The 21967-nt window shown below is 39.6% G+C and overlaps 3 protein-coding genes across 5 annotated transcripts; 2 read left to right on the top strand and 1 right to left on the bottom strand.

Moving 5' to 3' along the window:
• The first annotated feature begins 354 nt into the window (after positions 1-354).
• LOC136218423 (phytochrome A-associated F-box protein) lies at positions 355-1929 on the top strand. The gene is made up of 2 exons (XM_066005282.1): positions 355-1425; positions 1717-1929. Exon 1 carries the CDS (start codon positions 484-486, stop codon positions 1408-1410), a length of 927 nt encoding a protein of 308 aa, XP_065861354.1. The 5' UTR covers positions 355-483; the 3' UTR covers positions 1411-1425; positions 1717-1929.
• A 10316-nt stretch (positions 1930-12245) lies between these two features.
• Positions 12246-13368, bottom strand: LOC136217045 (uncharacterized). Its single transcript, XM_066003621.1, has 4 exons — positions 13267-13368; positions 12782-13153; positions 12599-12688; positions 12246-12275 (listed from the first exon to the last, which is right to left on the bottom strand). Exons 1-4 carry the CDS (start codon positions 13294-13296, stop codon positions 12246-12248), a joined length of 522 nt encoding a protein of 173 aa, XP_065859693.1. The 5' UTR covers positions 13297-13368.
• A 6329-nt stretch (positions 13369-19697) lies between these two features.
• Positions 19698-21528, top strand: LOC136218422 (protein OPI10 homolog). 3 transcript variants are annotated; one of them, XM_066005280.1, is made up of 3 exons: positions 19698-19905; positions 19978-20456; positions 21290-21528. In XM_066005280.1, exons 1-2 carry the CDS (start codon positions 19803-19805, stop codon positions 20439-20441), a joined length of 567 nt encoding a protein of 188 aa, XP_065861352.1. In that variant the 5' UTR covers positions 19698-19802; the 3' UTR covers positions 20442-20456; positions 21290-21528. The 3 variants fall into 3 exon arrangements, with proteins under 3 accessions (XP_065861352.1, XP_065861353.1, XP_065861351.1); XM_066005281.1 differs by having other exon boundaries at positions 20794-21323; XM_066005279.1 differs by having other exon boundaries at positions 19701-19905; positions 21262-21528.
• Positions 21529-21967: the final 439 nt, after the last annotated feature.

Here is a 21967-nt window from a genome sequence, read left to right as displayed (position 1 = left end):
TTCAATTAATATGTTTTATTAAAAAAATATCACAGTAGTAGAGGAATCTTATGATACTTTTAAGTTATTATCATTGATTAAACTGCAGGGTGGGTGGTTGTATCGCAAGACAATAAACCAAAGTTTTTTTTTTTTTTTTTTGAGGTTGTATGTGCTAAATAGCATTGCATTAATACATGTTTAGTGTTTAAAAAAGATTACCAATTTAGATATTGACAATAAAACGTTAACGTTTTATATTTATATTGATGTTATTTTGTATATTTATATTGATGTTATTTTGTATATGAAATCTAAGCCATTAGACTGACAAATGTATTTACAATTCGGCCACCTGATTATTTGTGTTCATTCACTTTGGCCACTGAATACGAGGCCGCACCACAACCACTGCCTCTCTTATAAAGGCAAGACAAGACGTCAGAGTTGTGACCTAGCTTGATAAATGAAAATTGAGATTATCGATCCACTGAGGAGGAAAAAATGACAGATGCAACAGTTTTCTCAAAGCTTTCCGACGATGTTGTTCTCACTATTTTCTTCAAGCTTGAAGATGACCCACGCAACTGGGCTCGTCTCGCTTCTGTTTGTACTAAATTCTCATCTTTGATCCACAATATTTGTTTCAAAGCTAAATGTCACAATAGTATGCCTTACGTCCTCTACGATCTCCTTTCTGACTCTGACGGTGTTGTTCCTGGTGGCTGGTCCGCTCTGTACAAGCTTGCCGTTTGCTGCCCTGGTCTCCTCCACGCTGGCGTTCTTCTTGAATACTCTGATTTCGGTCTCGAACGCGAGCTCGGTCCCAATGTTAATTACCACAAATCGGCCAAAACTCTTCCACCGTCTTCTTCTACAAGTTGCGACGGAAATTCCAGTGCCACCTGGTCGCTATACGATGATCTTTATTACGATACATTGTACGATGTATCTGAATCACAAGGGGGGATCGCTGATGTAGGCGCGGTGGAAGTCGAGGAGACAGAAAATTGTAAGAGGAGGGAGCGAAATCGATGCATGAGGTCTCATTTAGCGTCCGGGATTTGGAATTTGAGGCGAGAACAAGGAAATAAGCTGTTAGCAAGCCGATTTCGCGGGGACTGCTTGTACATTTCTGATTGGCCTGGGTGCGTTCACATGGAAGAGAAGCGGAATTACATGTTATTCAGGGGAATTTTCAAGAATTTTAAGCGGACAAGGGTTTGGAGGGCGATAAACGATGGAAACAGGAGCAAGCTTGATCTGAATTGCGCCTTCTGTGGATGTAATGAAACCTGGGATCTGCAGGCGGCGTTTTGTTTGAGGAGGTTTTTTGGTTACCATGAAGACGGTGAGCCAGTTGTTCGAGCCTATGTCTGTGAGAATGGCCATGTCTCTGGGGCTTGGACCGATTTGCCCCTTTACCATTGATTCAACTATTCATCGGTATTTCTATTCACTCTTTATTTTGTATTTATTTCTGAAATGATTTCCTAGCTTGGGAATGTTGGAAGATTTTGAACTTTAAAAAATGATCCAATGGGTTAGGGTTAGTTTATAAGGACCGTCTTTAAAGCATTGGATTGATTTGATGATTGGGTGATGTGATTTCAATATGAATCAATGTTTTAAGGGGACAAAATCATATAAACCTTGAGTTGTTAGTTGGTTGAACAATTGGTATTAGTTTAGTTATGGGAATGAAAATATATATGACTGAAATGTTATGTTTTTCAGATGGAGTTTTGGACCCCTGATGTGCTGTTTATGGTTCAACTGGCTTGGATTGGCTCAACTCAACTTGCATTATTCACTATCTTACTTTGGTTTGCACTCTTTTAGTTGATTTGTCTGTTTGGCTTTGACATTCTAGTATGTATCTATGTTTCCCTAAAATGATATTTTTGTTCCTTTATTAATTCAATTAACAGGGTAAGTCTATTTGTATCACTCTCTACTCCCTTCACTCATCTTCCATACCCAAAACCTTACCTTTTTCTCACCTCTATCATGAAAAAGCACAATGAAACTCTTTTTTAACTGAAAAATAGATCAACTCCTATCCATTAACTAACTTTAAGTTTTTAATCCAAATTAGATAAAATGTTTGATCATATACAATCAAATAAACATAAAATATGCATACATATTTCATCATTTGATTTTTTAGATAAAATTTCAACAGACTTCAAATTCATTTGTTTATTTGTCGTCTTATGAATTTATGGATTATATAGAGATTAATATACATGTGGATATCAATATAATAGATTAGGATTAAGATACATATAGGTCTTGTTTGGGAATTAACTGTTAGCGGATTACATTAGCTGATTTGACTAGCTGTTTGGTAAAAATTAGCTGATTGATAATAGCGGTTTGTGCAAAAAGACGAATAAAGGCATTTCTTTTTTTAATATTAGAGGAGGAGTCTATCTATTAGGGTTAAAGATTAATATTGCAAAACGCTAATTGAAAAAGCTCATAAAAGGAGCTTTTTCTAAATTAGCGTTTTCATCCGAAAACTCTCTCCCCAAACCTCTCTCCACCAAATACTCCAATCAGCGGTTTCAGTGGTCAAACCGCTAAAGTTGGTCAAAACCGCTCTTTTTATCCCAAAACGTTCTTTACCAAATAGGGCCATAAGGTGTCAGCGTAAATACATGTGTTTAGTTGTACTGTAATTTGTATTACATAGTAATACAATATTAATAATTTCATAACCAATGTTATCAGATCCGGTTAACATCCGGACTGGTTCAACCGATCGAATCGGAAATCGGTCAAATTTCCAGTCTAGGTTTCACTGGTTTTCTTAATTTTCAATGGATCAGACTAAATCGAAGTCAAATCTTGGTGGTCCAACCAGAAATTAAGATGACCATGCTTTTTTAATTTTCCCATAAAAAAGAAACCTAAAATGAAAAAGTAAAACACTTAAAACTAAAAGTTAAGAAAATGAAAGATAGAAAATCCTAAATCTAAAATTAAACCTTTCCTTTTCTTAATAAGGTATATGAGCCAAATCCAACAGGACAAAGAACAAGGCCCAACAACCAAAGCACTCACTAAAGAGAAGGCCTGACCCATATCATAATCCCTGTGTAAGGAACACATAACACCATGAATAGAGGTCTAATTGCTCTCTCTTTGACTTTTCCTCTCTAATTACTTTCCCTTCATCTACTTATCTAACTAGGACATTAGTGTTTTCAGGGATAGCTCTCGTCACAAGAGGTGTAAGGTACAACAGAGCAACCATGGTGATATCACGTCTCTATTATTTGGTGCAGTGAGTGTGGAGTAGCAAGCAATCTTCATTTCCATTCGATTGTAAAATTAATTTGGTGCCGAATTATGGTGGATCATCAGTCAACTTCCACTCTTGTCAAAGAGATGTTGGTCGCACCCACAGGGGTGTCCGGCTCTAGACGGGAGGGAGCCTCATTAAGTGCTATCGGGATGCCCCAGAATCTTGCCCTTTTGCTCACAGAGGTCGAATCTGAAGAAGAGGCAACGAGTACCTCCGGACAAGGGGAAACAGTATGTAGTCCGTAGAGACACATGAAGAACCAAGAGAGAAGAAGCTTCCATGCCTTACTACTCATGGCGAGATGAAGACCATATAGATTCGAGATCCATGAGCAAGACAAACCGTTCAACTGGGCATGAGGTTCACTTATCTAACAAGGCGACCCTTCAACCTCCCCGCAAGATCAGAAATCACACAACTCGTCCCCTCAGGGAGGCCACCTAAGCCTCAAACTGACAAGGAACTCTACTACATGTATCATAAGTCCTTCGGACGTTCAATAGAGAACTGGAACCAGCTGCAAAAAGAGATTGACAAGTTGCTAGACCAGGGGCTTGCCCAGGGTCTCTCGACAAATCGACATTCATCATAGACCTCGAGATTAAGCACTTAGGCAGAAGAAAAGCAAGAGACCCTGCTACCAAGGCGAAATCCTTGTAACTTAGGAAGGAGTGCCAACTCCTAAAGAGACTATTACAATCGAAAAAAGAAGGAATGGAGCAACCGACGATGCACTCCCCTGCAACCATCGCTCCGTGCCTCACATTTGGAATCCCTGGTTGTCACTTTGGCGATTTCCAACTTCAACGTGCACAGGATCTCGGTGGACATCGAAAATTTAGTTAAGCTCATGACTTAAAAAGTCCTAGCAGCAATAAAGTGTAGCAAGAGTAGACTTCGAGAGGGTACGTTCCCCCTGGTCGACCTCTCAAACATCGAAGTACCCGTTGGCATGTTAATTTCCTTGCTAATCGTTTTCTCTGAATGAACCAAATAGCTTGAATTGATGGCAGAATGGGTAGTGGTGGACATCCCGCTCGCTTACAACTCCATCTTAGGAAGACCACTCATATTCGCAGCCGCGTCGACCATTAATATTGCCAGCCTAAGCCTCACCGTGCCAAACGCCAACGACAACCTCACCATCATAGGGGACCGCCAATTGGATATTGAGTATTTTGTCCTATTATCGAGTGTTAGTAGATGACACAGGAGAATTTTTTGTTTGATTGTCAGTAGGTTGATTCTCAAATTGGTTCTTCAAATGTTTGATTTTCCTCGAGAGGAGATGGCACATGAGAATTTGTTAGCAGAACAACATAATTAACTGGATTTTCCATAACAGAAGAGTTAATTGTAGAAGTATCTTTTTGGGTTTTCTAAGCATTAGGAGTAAAGGACAGTTTGGATGTCTTCTTCATCCTTTTTGACTTGGGAGGAATTTCTAACTTTGAAGGAGAAGGAGGTGGCTTGATTGGAGATTTGCCAGAGGTGCCTCCAAGGAATGTGTTCTAAAGCCTAACCTTGCTTAGTTTTTAGTACTTTGGTTGTTTCAGCATCTACATCAACATTAGGCCTATTTGTTTCAGTATCAGAATTTGTAGATGGTGGAGTTAGAAGCTTATTCTTATTCTGATCTCTCTTATACATCTGCTTAGCTACCTCAGGAGTTTTGACATTAAGAGCAAAAGGTTGATCAGATATGACTATAGAGCCAGTACGACTTTATTTGGGATAATGGAATCAGTAGAGAACTTGGTGAATAATACGTGGATGTGTTGATGTCCAGAAGATTTCTTTTTTTTTTCTTCAGAAGGGGCGCATCATCGGAGATAGTACTAATTTCAACCAATCATTTAGAAGATGGAGGCTTGGTTTTCTTAAAGGCCTTTGGTTCAAAGTGATCTTTCTTATCAGATTTGCTCTTGGACCACTTGTGTGCTTTGGGTTCAAAAGAGTGGGGTTCAGAAGCTTGCTTCTCAGCAGCTTTGGTTTTTGGTGACTCATAAGGTTCAAATTTGGAAGGTTTTCTAATCTTTTTGTGTTCAGTGGCTTCTAAGGCCTTTTCGGAGGGTCTGCTGTATGTTTTGGTCTTAGAGGTTTTGGACGGTTTGGTTTCAGCAGCTGCAACATTCAGAACCTTGTGAGGTTTGCTGTGTTCAAGTCCGGTTAGAATGCACTTGTTTATGATAGAGCCTTGTGCGTAAGGGGATTTGTCCGGAACGGTAATTTCTTGGCTCTGAAGGATTTTAGTTATCAAGGAGCCATAGATCACCTGCATGAAGTTTCTCTTCATGGCAGAAAGGATCAAAATTGGAAGTTTCAGAGGTTTATTTTCTAGAATGTGCAGCCAAATCAAAAGAAAAATGATGATCCGCGAAGCCAAAACGGGCCGAATCATAAACACAGGCCCAATCTACACTTAGACCCATGGTCCAAGATCAAACGGGCTCCGAATAAAGGAAGCGGGTAAAGCGAATAACCACCCCGACATCCTAAACGGAGCATTAAAACTCCCACTCAAACACGTTTGTTGCCACGTAAGGGACGTGGCCTAGAAGGAGTAACCGCCCTCGGCGGTTACTTCAGAACACTTATAAAAAGCCATAAGGCCAGAGGGGGAGGTACGTTCATATTTTTCCAGCAATACTATTATCAATTTACCAACCCTCCTACAAAAACTGACTTGATCGTCGGAGAGTTTTCCCGGAGATCCTGTCTCCGGTTCTGTTTTGCAGGTAACTACGGTGGAGATCATCTAATCGGATCCAGCAAGTTATCATTGGTGCGGTGAACGTGGACCTTTTTTACCAACATTTGGTTAAAGGTACACAAAGAACATGTCAGAACCATCACGAACGACCGGCGTTACAACCAGATCAACTAGTATGAACTCAAGGGGTCCACGGATTGCGAATTCGCAGCCTGCGAGTACACAACCTATGGTGCCTAGCTCGACGAACCCTTCGGGACAATTGAGTCCATTATTGGAAGTCCAAGTGCAAACTGAGATGGAGATGTCCAATAGCGATTTCGTCCAAATGGCAGGACAAGTCTTGGCTTCAAATATGAGCCAAGCGGCGGGGGATCGAATGATTAGTTTGCTAACCGCAATCGCTGATCACAATAACGCCGTGGCGGCTGCTCCTCAACAACCTGTTGTCATCTCCACACAACCATCGACTACTGCCACCATATCTGCGCTTCCGCAGCCATCTCGAGAGCCAAATCAGATAGGTCAGAGTAGTCGCATGAACCCACACATCCACCCAGGCAACTACTCGTATCACGATCCTAGTATGACGATCCATCCGACCTGGCAAACATCCCAACCGACGCCGAGAATGTCAGGAATCCTTCCGCTACGACAAACGGAGCCCTTTGTTCACGGATATTCAGAGTTGATGACGTCTGGGGCGAATACGTCTGGACAGGAGCACACTTGGAACTTTGATCCTATAACTGGACGGCGGCTAGAACCACAGCGGGAACAACTTTCAACACCAATTGGCGGGTGGATGCCACCTAGAGTTCACCAGCAGCGGATGGAAGAGGATCGGCGAATACCCCATATTGAATTGGAAGATCAACTGCGGAGTATGATGGAGCGAATGGGGTACACACCTAGGGCGAGAGCAGAGGTGCAGAGCGATTCGCCCTTCGCTCCATCGTTGCGGGAATTTATTCCAGATCACAGGATAAAAGCGCCGGCGATACCTAAATACTATGGGGACCCAAATTCTGATCCTGAAGCACATGTCAGGAACTATAGAGAATTAATGGATGTCGCAGGAGCGAGTGAAAGCATAATTTGCAGATTATTCTCGACCACTTTGGGCGGAGCGGCATCTGATTGGTTTCGGTATTTACCTACTGAATCCATTCACAACTGGAATCAATACAGTCGTGATTTCTGTGCAAAGTTCGTGGGCTGTAAAGCAGCGGATGTGACGTATAGGCAGCTGAAGGAGATCAAACAGAGAAATTATAATTCCCTAAGGGAATTTGTTGTCGCATTTAATGATATTCTGGTGCGGTTACAGAACCCGGATATAGTGAGCATTCGCAATATCATGGCGGATGGAACCACGGATTGGAGCATGCGGGAGGAAATCATTCGGAACAAGCCACGCACCGTGGCTGAACTCATGAAGATAGCAAAAGAATTCATGGAAGTGGACGACGTTAACAGGGAGCATAGAGCTCAAACAAGGCGAGAACGGGAGGCGGCTAGACACACTTCAGATGGTCGACGGCATCAAAACCAAACACATTACAAGGATAATTTTGTTCGAAAGGGCAATCGTTCCTTTCAAGGGGGGGGGGGGATACCAAACACCATTGAACACGACTCGTCATGAGGTGCTACTTTGGATTGAGAAAAGCCCCCTGAAAAAGGATGTGCAGTTTCCTGAGGCCAAGGGACGAACCAATTTGGGGAGATATCCTAACAAATATTGCAGGTTCCACAGATTGAATGGCCATGACACAAACGATTGCTATGAATTGAAGAAGGAGATTGAAAAGCTGATCGAGAGAGGCAAACTGAGTCAATTCGTAAGAAAAGAGGCGAGTGACGAGAAAACAACGCTCCCGCATGAAGTGGATGCAAGGCCAGAAAAGAAGCAGAAAAAAGGGGTGATAAACGTGATAGCAGGCGGGATCTATGAGCCTCCAACAAAAAGGGCTCGCCGTGAACAGCGAAAAAGCAACACACATAGGGGGGATGCCGTCAATTACTCATTTGCGCGAATCACGGAGCCACATGCGGATGCTTTGGTGATTACAATGGCCGTAGAAGGATGGGACGTTAAGCGGGTCCTTATTGATACAGGCAGTTCTTGTAATGTTATTACTCGGACTGCATTCAACAAGCTGGGAATTAATGACGAACGAGTGGAGCATACGTTCATGGATGTAACTGGTTTTGGAGGTCAATCATCTCAAACAAGTGGACAGGTGGTGCTGGAGGCAGAAATGGGTGATAAGAATCTAAAATGGCGAGGTGATCTAGAATTCGCAATTATTGATCTCCCATTGGCCTACAACATAATTCTGGGGCGTCCGTTCCTATCGGAAACGGAATCGCTCATCTCAATGAAGCATTTGACGTTACATTTGCCAACACACCAAGGGCGAGTCATAGTGGAAGGTGATCAACTTGTATCTCAACAAGCCTATACATTGTCACTTGAACCAAGACCAGATGAAGAGGATAAGGTTGATGAGAAGTTGCCGGCGGAAGCGTTGGGAGAAACGGAACTATTCGCCATCTCAAATGACAAGAACGTACGAATAGCGGCAGGACTCCCAGAAGAAACGAAGAAAGCCATTACCGAGGTGTTGATCCAATGCGAGTCGGCATTCGCAGCTCCAAATGAAGTGCTGAAAGGAATAAGTCCAGACATAGTAACCCATCGTTTGAATGTGGACAAAGGTGCAACCCCAGTGCGACAAAAAAAGAGAGGACACGCTCCAGAGAGGCAGAAGGCGATTGAAAAAGCTGTGGCGGATTTGCTAAAATCAGATGCAATTCGAGAAGTCACCTATCCGGAGTGGCTAGCCAATGTGGTGCTAGTCAAAAAGCCAAATGGAACGTACCGAATGTGCGTCGACTTCAAATATCTGAATAAAGCTTGTCCGAAGGATATGTATCCGCTACCTAACATTGATATATTGGTAGATGGGACGGCAGGATTTGAAGCTTTATCGTTCACCGACGTGAAATCCAGTTACCATCAGATACCCATGGAGAAGGCGGATGAAATCAAGACATCATTTATAACTCATCAGGCAACTTATTGCTTCAAGGTGATGCCCTTTGGACTGAAAAACGCGGGAGCAACATATCAGCGGATGATGAACAAGATATTTTCAGACAAGTCAGGCGAGAACTTCTCGATCTACGTAGATGATATGATCATTAAAAGCAAGAAGATGCAAGACCACCCGCAGGATATTAAAGAAATCATGGAAGTGCTGATCAAATATGGCCTCAAATTGAACCCAGAAAAATGAACGTTTGGAGCAAGAGCAGGAAAATTCCTGGGTTTCATTGTTAGCGGCAAGGGAGTTGAGGCGAATCCGGAGAAAGTAAAAGCGGTGATGGAGATGAAAACACCGAGGAACGTAAGAGAAGTACAGAGACTGAATGGGCGGTTGGTGGCATTAGGGCGATTCATATCATGCTCAGCTAGGAGATGTCTACCTTTCTACAATGCCATCAAAAAATCTAAGTCCTTTGAATGGACGCCGGATTGTCAAGAGGCATTTGAGGGTATAAAACGATTACTATGTTATCCGCCCTTAATGAGAAGGCCGGAGGATGGAGAAGATTTATTTCTTTATGTATCCGTCACCAGTATGGTGATATGCACTGTGATGGTGCGAGAAGAAGAAGGACAACAATATCCAGTGTACTATGTGAGCAAAGTCTTGAAGGATGCAGAACTCCGGTATTCGAAGTTAGACAAAATGGCCCTCGCGGTGATAACCACGGCGGCTAGATTAAAACCATACTTTCAGGCGCATACTATCATTGTGAGAACTGGTATTCCAATGCGAAAGGTACTGCAGAAACCTGACGCATCCGGCCGATTGATGGAATGGTCAATTCGCTTAGGAGAATTCGATATTCGCTATGAAGGAAGACCAGCACTAAAGAGTCAAGTACTCGCCGATTTCGTGAATGAGTTCACATGGGATGATGACGAATGTCCAAAGGCACAAAAAGAAGAGTGGAGCATGTTCACAGATGAGGCATTATCCACAGATGGAGCTGGACTGGGAGTCGTCATCAAAGGCCCGGAGGTTATTCGCCTGTACTATGCGGCAAAGTTAACTTTCGAAACTACCAATAACGCCGCAGAGTATGAGGCAATGATATGCGGATTGAAGTTGCTTAATGAACTTACACCAGAAAGAGTGGTAATCTACAGCGATTCTAAACTCATGATAAATCAGATCACAAAAAATTATCTGGTGAAACAGGAGGATCTAGTAAAATACCATAAAGAGGTCGGCAGATTGACGCAGGAGTTAACACGCAAGGGAGTCGTTTGGGAAATGGTGCATGTTCCGCGGGGCCAAAACACAAAGGCTGACGAATTGGCAAAAGCAGCGGCGAGTAGAGAACCATGGAGTCAAAAAGCATGCGATTTGGAGATAAGATCGGCACCAGTGTTCGAAGTCGATCAGATTATGGTCATCGAAGAACTGGTAGATGATGAAGATTGGCGGATGCCCATTCGCCAATATTTGGAACAGGGAGATTTGCCGGTTGATAAAAGCTTAGCCAGAAAGCTAATTGGGCAGTCAGCGAGATACTCAATTCGAGATGGAACTTTGTATCGGAAATCGTATACATGTCCATGGTTGAAATGCATTAGCCGCAATGAAGGAGACTACGTGCTGCGAGAACTACATGAAGGAATTTGTGGCGCATATGAAGCCTCGGCGGCGTTGGCAAGAAAGGTTAAGTTGATGGGATATTACTGGCCCAAGGTGGTGGATGATTCCCGGAAGATGGTTGCGGAATGTCGCAGCTGTCAAATCCATGCGAATGAAAAGAATGTTCCCGGAGCCGAACAAATCACTATAATGACGGCATGGCCATTCGCAACATGGGGATCGATATAGTGGGCCCATTCCCAGAAACGACAAAGAAAAGGAAGTACTTGATAGTCGCAGTTGACCACTTCAGCAAATGGGTAGAAGCAGAGGCAGTAACCGCTCAAACACCTGAGCGAATGATCGAGTTCTTACGAGAGAACATTATCATGCGATTTGGAATCCCACAAAAGCTTATAACCGATAATGGCACCCAGTTCAACTGTGTCAAATTCAAAACATACTGCGAAAGCATGGGAATCAAGAATCATTTTTCTTCTGTAAATCATCCTCAATCGAATGGTATGACAGAGGTTACCAACAGGGCCATGATTCAGGGAATCAAGAAGCGGCTAGGTGATAAAAAAACAGGTTGGGCGGATGAGATACCCCATATGCTATGGGCATACAGAACTTCTGTAAAAGCAGCAACGGGCGAAACACCTTTCTCGCTGGTTTATGGAGCCGAAGCGGTCCTGCCTGTTGAAATCAAGTCGCCTACAGATCGGATAATTTATTATTGCGACACACAAAATCCTATCAATATTAGGGATGCATTGGATTCTGTTGAAGAACGAAGGGAAAAAGCTTACATGCAAATGGCAGTGTACCGCAATAGAATCAAGAAATATCATGACAGAAGGGTGCGAAAAGTGATAATCAACGAGAACGACTTGGTCTTGAAAAAAGCGGATAAAATACAATCCAGAGAAGGCAAAGGCAAATTAGGTGTCAACTGGATTGGACCATACAAAGTATCCAAGAAGCTAGGACCATCAACTTTTGAAATAGAAGAAATGAGCGGCAAAAAGCTCCCGCGCACCTGGAATCTAGAGAATCTACGCCTATATAAACAGGCCGAGTAGTTCAAGGAAATGACGAGTACTCTTTTTCCTTTTATGAGTTTTTCCCACTGGGTTTTCTGATAAAAGGTTTTAATGAGGCTTTGATCCCACGCAGTTTATGTACCCATGTAATAAGAAGCCTTTTTTCTTTATCAATAAAGGTATTCAATTATTACATTTATTCAATATACTACGTCCGAAGGCGGATCCTTTTCAACATGATCACAAAAACACATAAATGTGTTGCCTATTAAAGAAAGGCGGATGCATGATTACGCATCACTCGCAAAACCTTATGGTTAATCTTAAAAACACATAAATGTGTTGCCTATTAAAGAAAGGCGGATGCATGATTACGCATCACTCGCAAAACCTTATGATTAACCTTATGATTATTTTCGAAAGAAAAATCACTCGCAAAACCTTATGATTAACCTTATGATTATTTTCGAAAGAAAAATCATAAGATAAGGCATAAAATTAAGCGAATAAACGAGTACTCAAAAAATTGCAAAAAGGGTCTGGCCACCCTAGCGAAAACGAAACTAACTACAAAGAATTACAAGGATGAAGTCGGCAAAAGACAAGGGTAACATATGAAAGTAAAGGGAAACAAGGAATAAAACGACAATCGCACATGTAGGTAAAGCGGCAAGTAAAAGAAAATTAATATATACGGGCAGTTTGTTACATACAACAGTTCAAAATATAAATCAAACTACGCTACAGCTTCCTCTCCTTCACCCCTATTGCCCTCCTCGCCTTCAGCGGCTCCCTCATCTCCTCCAGTGGGCGGATTTGCTTCAAGCGAATCCTCAACCCTCGAATCAGTAACCGCTTCAGAGAGAGGTACCTCTTGCTCAGACTGAGAAACGCCTTGTGGTACCTCTTCTTCCGCGTTCTGATTAGGGATCTCGCAGCTAATTGGAGAGGCCTGAAAACTCTGCCAATCTAAGAGGAGTACCTCATCCATATCAGCATCCTCGGCTTCCAGCTTGTCCCACTTCTCAGTTAAATCCTTTTCAGGGATGGGAACCTTGGGGCGGTTAAGTATTCGATCTGGATGTCCATGCTCATAAGCGGCATGAATTCGCTCCCCATACCAATAGATGCGAGCACTATCTTCAGCTAGAATCTCCTCAACCCTCTTCTTTTGCATCTCTAGAGCCTCCTTGGATGAATTTAGATCATCAAGGACCTTTTGCAGCTCGTCGGACTTAGCCTGGAGGGATTTGAGAGCTTCCTCCTTCTCGCTCATAGCCTTCTGACAAGCGCCTTCAAGAGCCTTTACCTTCCCTTGGACATCATCATAAAGCGACTTCTGGGTCGCCAATTCAGTACCAAGGTTCTCCAACTCTTTGGCTCGTTCAGCATCCCTTCGGAGAGCGCCCTCCGCGAAATTGATAATCTGCATATAAGACGGCTCGCGAATAAAAAGGGCGAATAAAAACATGCGATTACTATGGACACAAAATCCTTGAAAGGGAATGACAAGCTTCTACCCCCAAAACAACAATATACCTCTATGGCGCGCTTCTCGATCCCCTCCATAGCAGTAGGAAGCGGTACTTGTTCTCGCACGCGGGAAGCAGAGGGGAGTCGCCCAAGGACATTGCATATGGAAGAAACAATGTCATTACAGGAGAAACTCACGGCCATGCCAAAGGTCCTAGTCCACCACCCGCTAATATCGGGAATAGGCTGCGAACGCATAAGGAAAGAGATCAGAAGAACAGCAGATAGCTTATAAAGAACAATAAACATTACAATAAATCAAGATACGCCGGAGAAGAAATGACAGGAGAAGGAAAGAACAACTTTCGAATTTTGAAAGAACAACTTTCGAATATCCAGACAAAGACGAAGAGTCCCCTATAACATGTGAAAAGACCCTAAAGGGCTCTTGCCAAACTAAAGGGGAGGCATGTGATGATCCGCGAAGCCAAAACGGGCCGAATCATAAACACGGGCCCAATCTACACTTAGACCCATGGTCCAAGATCAAACGGGCTCCGAATAAAGGAAGCGGGTAAAGCGAATAACCACCCCGACATCCTAAACGGAGCATTAAAACTCCCACTCAAACACGTTTGTTGCCACGTAAGGGACGTGGCCTAGAAGGAGTAACCGCCATCGGCGGTTACTTCAGAACACTTATAAAAAGCCATAAGGCCAGAGGGGGAGGTACGTTCATATTTTTCCAGCAATACTATTATCAATTTACCAACCCTCCTACAAAAACTGACTTGATCGTCGGAGAGTTTTCCCGGAGATCCTGTCTCCGGTTCTGTTTTGCAGGTAACTACGGTGGAGATCATCTAATCGGATCCATCAAGTTATCAAAAAAGAAATGGGAAAAAGCAGTGGCTTAGTGGGCAGTTGAAGATCTTATTGGTTGGCAACGAGATCAACCTTAAGCGATTACAGAACTTCCTTGTTTACTGGAACTCATAAGGAATGTGGGACAGTTATGGCATGGAGATAGTGGGAGTCGACAGTTATATGCTCAAGAGAGAGAAACAGTATAAGAGGGAAAGATTTCGAGAAAGAAGACACTACCAAACACACAAACCCAGACAGAATTCAAACAATTCTTCAAATGGACTTTTGATAAACCTGCAATCTTAGTTAATTTACTATTTCGTTCATCTTTCAATTGTAAGTTCTAGCTTTCTAGTTATTTCATTTGTTCAAATTCAAGCTTATTCAATTCAATTCAAGTCTATTTACATTTCTTGGCAATATTTTCAGTTTAGTTAAGATCAGTCTTCTAGATTAAACTACGAACTCTTGGCTTTTTTCATGTCCTTTAAGCTTTTCACATAATTTTCTGATTACAAGTTAGATTTAACATACGTTTTTTAATTTTCCACAAAATTACTGGCACACTCACACACTAATCACAAAAGCGTTAAACAGTTTGACACACTTGGTGGGACCATACTCAAAATGCTGCAAAGAAGAAATTTTAATGAAAATGTCGCTGATGTGTCTGTTGAAGATGTTGTGCCTGGTAACAAAGGCCAGAGGAATGATTCCATAAAGAATTATTTGGCAATTGCTAGTGCATTGTATAATATGCACAAAACATTGGAGAACATGTCCAAACAAGTTACTGATGGTTTTACACAGATGGCTCGGCAAATGGAGGTTTTGACAGGAACCAAGAAGGTTCAAGCTGAGACAAACACAATATTTCTCATGCAAAAGGGAAGGAGGATGTAGTTGTAATAGAAAAGGCTAGAGGATAGCCTGAGAAGTACCGAATTCCACCATTGAGAGATGACAATGGTTTTAAATGCCTTAATATTGTAAGCCGAAATCCAATTGGTAGCAGGCCTATTCAGCATGTTGTTCCAGCTGTTCATCTACAAGCTCATACTAGTTTGCAAGCTGCTCCTCATGCTTTTACCTGTGAAGAAAAAATAGTCCATGACTCAGGGGGCACGATGAAAGTTAAAGGAGGTGGGAGCAGTCCTTGTGGTGATTCTTTTGTTCCGCAGATGAATACACACCAGAACCAGATTGGTAGTCCAGTAATGGATATGGATGATGTGAGAGATATGGTGCAAGAATTATATGGTCATGTCCTTCGACAGGTTGGTAGGCCGAAATTCCATGAATCTTATCCAGGGCTATTAACCAGGGGAATTTTGTAATGACTTCAGATGCTGTACATGATGGGTTCTGTAGGGGGGAGGGGATTTTGGGCCAATCAAGTTCATTGGGCAACAAATTTCGTTGGCCTAAAAGGTGCTCAGTAACGTCCAGACCAAAAAAGAAAGTTCTCAAGAAAGTAAGATCTTTAATTGTGCCAATTAATAACAAGTCTTCTCCGTGTATCAGTTCATTTCATAAATTAATACATGGGGGAATGGGTAATTATTTAACTCATATTTTAATTTGGACTGATTTTGTAATTAATTACTTAATTCGGTCTTGACAAGATTCGAGCCAAATAATTTTACCAATTATTCTGGCATGAATTTATAATTATTTTATTAATTATTTTTTCCGTCAAAAAATTATGCAAAATATGAATTTTCAGACCGATTTGGTAATTTACCAAATATTTTGTTTGAATTGGATAATTTACCAATTGTTCTGACTGAAATGTGTAATTATCCACTAAATCAAAGAGTTACAGCAGCAAAATCGTGGAAATGATGGACATAAAGTTAGTGGAGCGAAATGTGGGTTAGTGTGAGAGAGAAAGCAGTTAAGAACTTGCTGGGTAGTTATGGAACTTCCTTGCTGGGCAGTTATGAAACTTCCTTGTTGAGCAGTTGAGAACTTTCTTATTGGACAGTTATGGAGCAACCTTAGCGAATCCGGGATCTTCCTTACGAAAAGTTGGAACTTACTTGCTAAAAATGGAAAACCAACAGTTGGAAGTGGATTAAAATCAGGAGTAGTGGGGATGGAGCAGTTATATGCCTTTGGAAGTTAGTATTTAAAGGAGATTTCTTGGAAGAAAGACACAATAAAAAACACACAAAACCAGACAGAATTCAAACAATTTTTCAAATGGACTTTAGATAAATCTGCAATCTTAGTTTTTTTTTTTGATAGAAAATCTGCAATCTTAGTTAATTTACTATTTCGTTCATCTTTCAACTGTAAGTTCTAGCTTTCTAGTTATTTCACTTACTCAATTTCAAGCTTATTCAATTCAATTCCAGTCTATTTACATTTCTTGGCAATATTTTCAGTTTAGTTAAGATCAGTCTTCTAGATTAAACTACGAACTTTAAGCTTTTTTCATGTCCTTTAAGCTTTTCTCATAATCCTATGATTAGAAGTTAGATTTGACACACGTTTTCTAGTTTTTCTATAAAATTACTGGCACGCTCGCACATGAATTAACAAAGGCGTTAAACATATATTCAAATAAATAAATTTATGAATTAAATTTTAATTTATGAAAATTATAACAAAAATAAAAGAAAAAGTGTAAAAATATTATCATGTTTAAGAAATCGTCGTTGACCTTATAGAAAACTGAATATATCTACTCTTTTTACGTTAGTCACTTTTAAATATATCTACTCTGGAGTCTAAAATTTTTTTGTCGTTGAAAATTTGTTTGGCTCCGCCAATATATGTGCTGGATCATCCTAATTGTGCATTTACAGTTCAAACCAAATATGATGTTAGAAAACTAAAAATAATTGCAGGTCCATAATAATAAAACTAACTTTCATACGAGGCAATGTTTCTCCCTCCCATCTTTGGATGTTACTTTCAGAACGAAAATGCAAAATTAAATAGCTATATATTTTTCTTTATTATTTATATAAACTCTTAGGTATGTACACATAACTTTAGATTCTAAATTATAGATTTTAGGAGCTAAAACATGTAACAAACACTGAGTTATTGGTTGGACACTTAAACAACGTCGTACATCATGTATATAATAGTTTTTCTTGCGTTTAGGATAGAACATACAAGTGTCAACTGTGTACACGATTTTACAACATGATAAAAACACAATTTTTGTGGTTTAATAGCTACCAAATTAAGTAATAAAATAGTTTTGAGGCGTGAATTCTCTAACCCGTAACAAATATAAATATTTAAAATAATTATGATGATACCAATATGCCACTTTAAGGAAACCAATAGGCAACTTTGAGGAATTTAATACCCCAATAAGTCACTTTAAACAAACCAACAGAAGCTAAAATGCAATGCAACATCAACATGTAAAATTTGCAAAGGTGGATAGTGGATAGTAGGGAAAAGAAATATGCCAAAACTAAACAAATGCTTCCTAATTACATCTAACTAAATGCATTTAACAAACAATTCGTATACCGTAGAGTCATATATACTTTATGAAAATCATAAATTACTAAGCATCTATGTTTGCTTACATCACATTAAACAAAATAATAAAATTATAGTTTTCGCTCTGGAAACAGTTATCATATATTGAGGGTAGACAAACGCAAATCGGTAGTTGTACTTTGCTTTTACATAGAATAAAAGAATATACATTTATGAAAACAAACATCACCATGTGCAATATAGTTCTTGTATGTTAATTCAAACAATATACACACTTTCATATGAAATCGTAAGGCAACAAAACACATGGTACACAAATACATTCTTAATAGTAGTAACATTCCAATTATATGGCATAGCATGACAACATAACATATCATTGGTATGGGTCGCAACCATTCCGTTCGGTATGGCTTAAATAATTTAAAAAAAGTAACAAAGTGCTCTAAAGCAATAAACCTAGTTGTATATGTAATGTAGAATAAAGTAAAACATGAGATGTAGGGTATGCAGTAACCTAATACATAAGAGATATTATAAAACCGACTTATTAGAGTTGAAACCCATTAATGGAAAGATGGATGCCTCTAAAGCAGCAAAACTAGTTGTATTTGTAAGGTAGATGACAGTAAAAAGTAACTTCATTCTGAAGAGATATTATGAAACCGGCCTATTACAACTGAAACCCATTAATGGATAGATGAATGCCTCTAAAGCAGTAAAGCTAATTGTATATGTAATATATATGATAATAAAGCATAAGACATAGGATATCTAGTAACTTGATGGCAAAGATATATTATGAAATCGACCTATTAGAGCTCAAACCCATTAATGGAAAGATGGATGTCGGTTTCATAGAAAATTCGATGTTGCTGAAGGTATGAACAAATATCTAACATGAAAACTTGAATGTCGTTTCCGTAGAAGGACGGGAGGAGGAAGTCCATTTCCTCTTAGCGCGTCAGGCGAGCTCGCATTAGTAGTTTTAAGGTGTGCTTGACCCATCAAAGGGCTTGTGTCGATGATGCTGGGTATCTTAGGATCTCTTGCATCTTGGAAAGACCAGATTGTATTGAAGTGATGTGGATTTAAAAGTACCTTAATTAAGTTGGGAATCGGTCAACAACCTTGTAGTTAGGGATATTTTGGAAGCAAAGAAGGAAATGAACGCAAGCTGAAGCAGAGAATGGATCCAAACCGAATTAGAGAAAAAGGAGAAAGGGTTGTATTAAAAATCTATGACCTATGAATGAATTTCCAATTCGACATCGTGTTTACCAAAGCAACATCGTTTCAGGCATCTGTCGTATGCATAATCATGGAGCATTTTCGGAAATACGCTTATAGAGACATTTAGGTCAATGAGACTGCAAAATGACAAGCAAGTAGTAAAAAAGCAGGGGCATGGACATGGCTGAGTGAAAATAGTGAAGAAGACAAAAATACCTAGAAAATAAAAGGTTATAAATGGATTAGACAAATTCAATTAATTTTTTTAGACAATTATATTTAATTTTACTGTTTGATCTCTCCATTTTTAAAGTATAAATATAATTTGAGTATTGATTTTTATAAAAAGGATTAAAAAGTTATACATAAAAAATAAAATGTCATATAATTATTTTTATAGTAAATTTTTAAAAAAACCTATGTGGTTACATTTTTTTTTTTGTTAATTACATGCATATTGATTCTTTTTTCGACTAGTAGAGGACATATGTTTTTCGCTTTGACGATCATAAAATGGAAAATTCTAAAAATTAAAGTTGTTTAGAATCAAACCCTAAATAAGCTTCATTAATTATTGTAATTTTCAATTTTAAAATCGTTAACGATAATTTTATAATATCAAATTAAAAAAATACTCATTTTTAACAAAGCGAAAAACCTCAAACCTTTCGTAATACAAAAAATAATATTAGACATGCAATGCAATTGAATAAAAATATAATCACGGTTTTTTTTTAGAATTAAAAAAAAATATTAGACATGTAACAAAGTAAGTATAGAAACACCTTAGAAATATAACCACATTTGTTTTTTAGAATTTACTCTTATTTGAAAAAATAGTTGAACCGAAGAATATGTAAAAAGCTCCGAGCAGAATGGTGATGGGTGTGATGAGGCCCAATGTTAAGCCCCAAGTAGTCTAGATGGTACTGGAACATTCGCCATCCCATTTCTGCTTAGAACCTCCCGAATAATTAATTATGGTGTCTGATAATTCAATTCACTAGTCGAGTTCTTTGTAGCAGAGCAAAATGTTCGGCGTTGTGTTCCCAAACAGGAGCTTCCCTATGGATATTTCTACTTTCTCCCAAATAGACACCTTCCACTGGATTCTAGACATGAATACTTTCGTCGGTAAGTCCTTGCTTTCCCTCTTTTCCATATTTATTTATTTATTTATTCATTCCTTCATTCTAATTTGGTCAGGTGAGGACTATGATCAAGTTCGAGAAATCTGCGTATTCCTCCTAAACAACTTTACTCTCCCGCCTGATAAAGCCCTAGCTGTCTACATTCAGTCTCCCGGCTCTCCCTTTCTCTACTGCGGTGCTGTCACCATAGCACGCCCCTCTGCTGTTCTTTCCCTCAGTTGGCCAGACCCCGGGGGCCAATTGCAGTTGACTGCACCGGATTCCCCTTCGCTGTCAGCCAAAATTGGGATTTCAGTCCAAGACTTGCCCTCCTTGCCCTCCTTGGATGTTGTGGCTGGGAACAGAATTGAACGTCTAGCTATGAAAGTTGGGGAGAACCTGTTTAATTATATGCAATCTTTTTGTGGACTTGATGGGAGCAAATTGATTGTACCTATGGATATCTTAGACCGCTGGTTTAAGAAGTTTCAGGACAGGGCTAAGCGGGATCCTGAGTACTTGAAGGGCTTTGTTTTGTAATCTTTGCATTTCAAGGTATTCTCCCCTCTTTTCTATTTTCATTTGTTGTCTTTCTAAGTTTAATGTTTCTATTGTTTAGGTATTTGTTCCCCCAAAATGAAAAAATTGAGTCGTTTGTTGGTGTTGCCATCTCTCTTTGTTCTTAGCACTTATGCATCCTCTTGGAGTAATTTCATTTCTTTGATACTGTCTATGCTACATCAATGTAGGCTAATTTTTATACTTTTCCTTTAACTACACTTAGAGTGAAAGTAGGAATAAACCTTGTGATTGCACTCTTCAAGTTTTTTTTTTTTTTTGGCGTTGCTGAAAGTAGTGACCTCATAAATGCCACTTTTTTCCTTGTATGTAGCTTTGTGTTCACCATTTTACTTGAAAGTCAATGGAAACAGGACTTTTGTTTAGGGGGCAATTAAGGGTTGGTACATATGTTAGTGCTGAAATGATCAGCTGTTTCTTATACACTATGAGGACTAAAGTGTTGTGATAACTCAGAAAAATGATGTTGAGTTAGAGGAGGTTGGAGAGAGTAAACCTTTGATTGAGTTGAGCAATGAGGACTATATGCTTATTAATTTGTCCCTTGTAAATTGAGTTTTCTGAATTGGAGTGTGTGTGAGTTTTGTATAGGCTTGAAGTGAGAATATTCGAGGTCCAATGTGTTGTATGAGAAGCCCTCTCTTTTATCCTAGTTGGCATAGAAAAGGGCGTAACATTTGTGATAATGAGTTTTGGGAAAACGATTGAGTAATAAATGACGACATGTCTTAGTTGTTGAGAAGAGATAGAATGATGTTTATTTTAATTTGTGTAATTTCAGTGTTTAAATGAAATGGCATATGGAACAGAACAAAATTGGTGTATCAGAAAGAAAGAAAGAAAGAGCCAAGTTGAAGTTGAAGAAGTGAGAGTTTGTTGTTGTACATGTACTTGTTGGCTAGGCTATCAAAATGTATTTATCATGGAATCAGGAATACTCTACTCATTTGCTTACATGGTTTCACTCTCAGATCTCATGCATTTTTCTCTGTATCTGTACTAGTTTTAATATTTGCTAAAAAAGAGACAGCCAACTTTTTCTCTTTAATTTAATTAATGTAAATTTGACAAAATCACTTTTCAATCCTAAATAATGCGTTTTTTCTTCTTTAAAAAGAATAATTACCATTATATTGAACACAAGTTTCTTCCTACCAGAAACAATAGAGGCATATTCAAGTTGTACAATCTAAAATAAGGATAATAAAGGGTGAGAATCCTAAGCATTCATCAAGTATTCTCCCTTAACCCTCTTAAATGGCAGATTACTTATACAATTTTAAATGTCTCAATGTGATGAAATTGAAGTCCATCAAGTATTCTTCCTTAACAAAAATGCCCCATCCTCTTAAATATGATCAGTGAAAATGTCTGAATATGCGATGAAATTGAAGTCCTAAGTTGATCCTTCATACTGTGGCGATAGAAGGAGATAAGAACACAAAATACGATGAAATTGAAGTCCTAAGATGAGGTGATGGAAGGAG

This window comes from Euphorbia lathyris, chromosome 2 (genome assembly GCF_963576675.1).
Source record: "Euphorbia lathyris chromosome 2, ddEupLath1.1, whole genome shotgun sequence".
Taxonomy (NCBI): domain Eukaryota; kingdom Viridiplantae; phylum Streptophyta; class Magnoliopsida; order Malpighiales; family Euphorbiaceae; genus Euphorbia; species Euphorbia lathyris.
The sequence above is the reverse complement of the archived record's forward strand: the minus strand, read 5'-3'. Positions and strand labels throughout refer to the sequence as shown.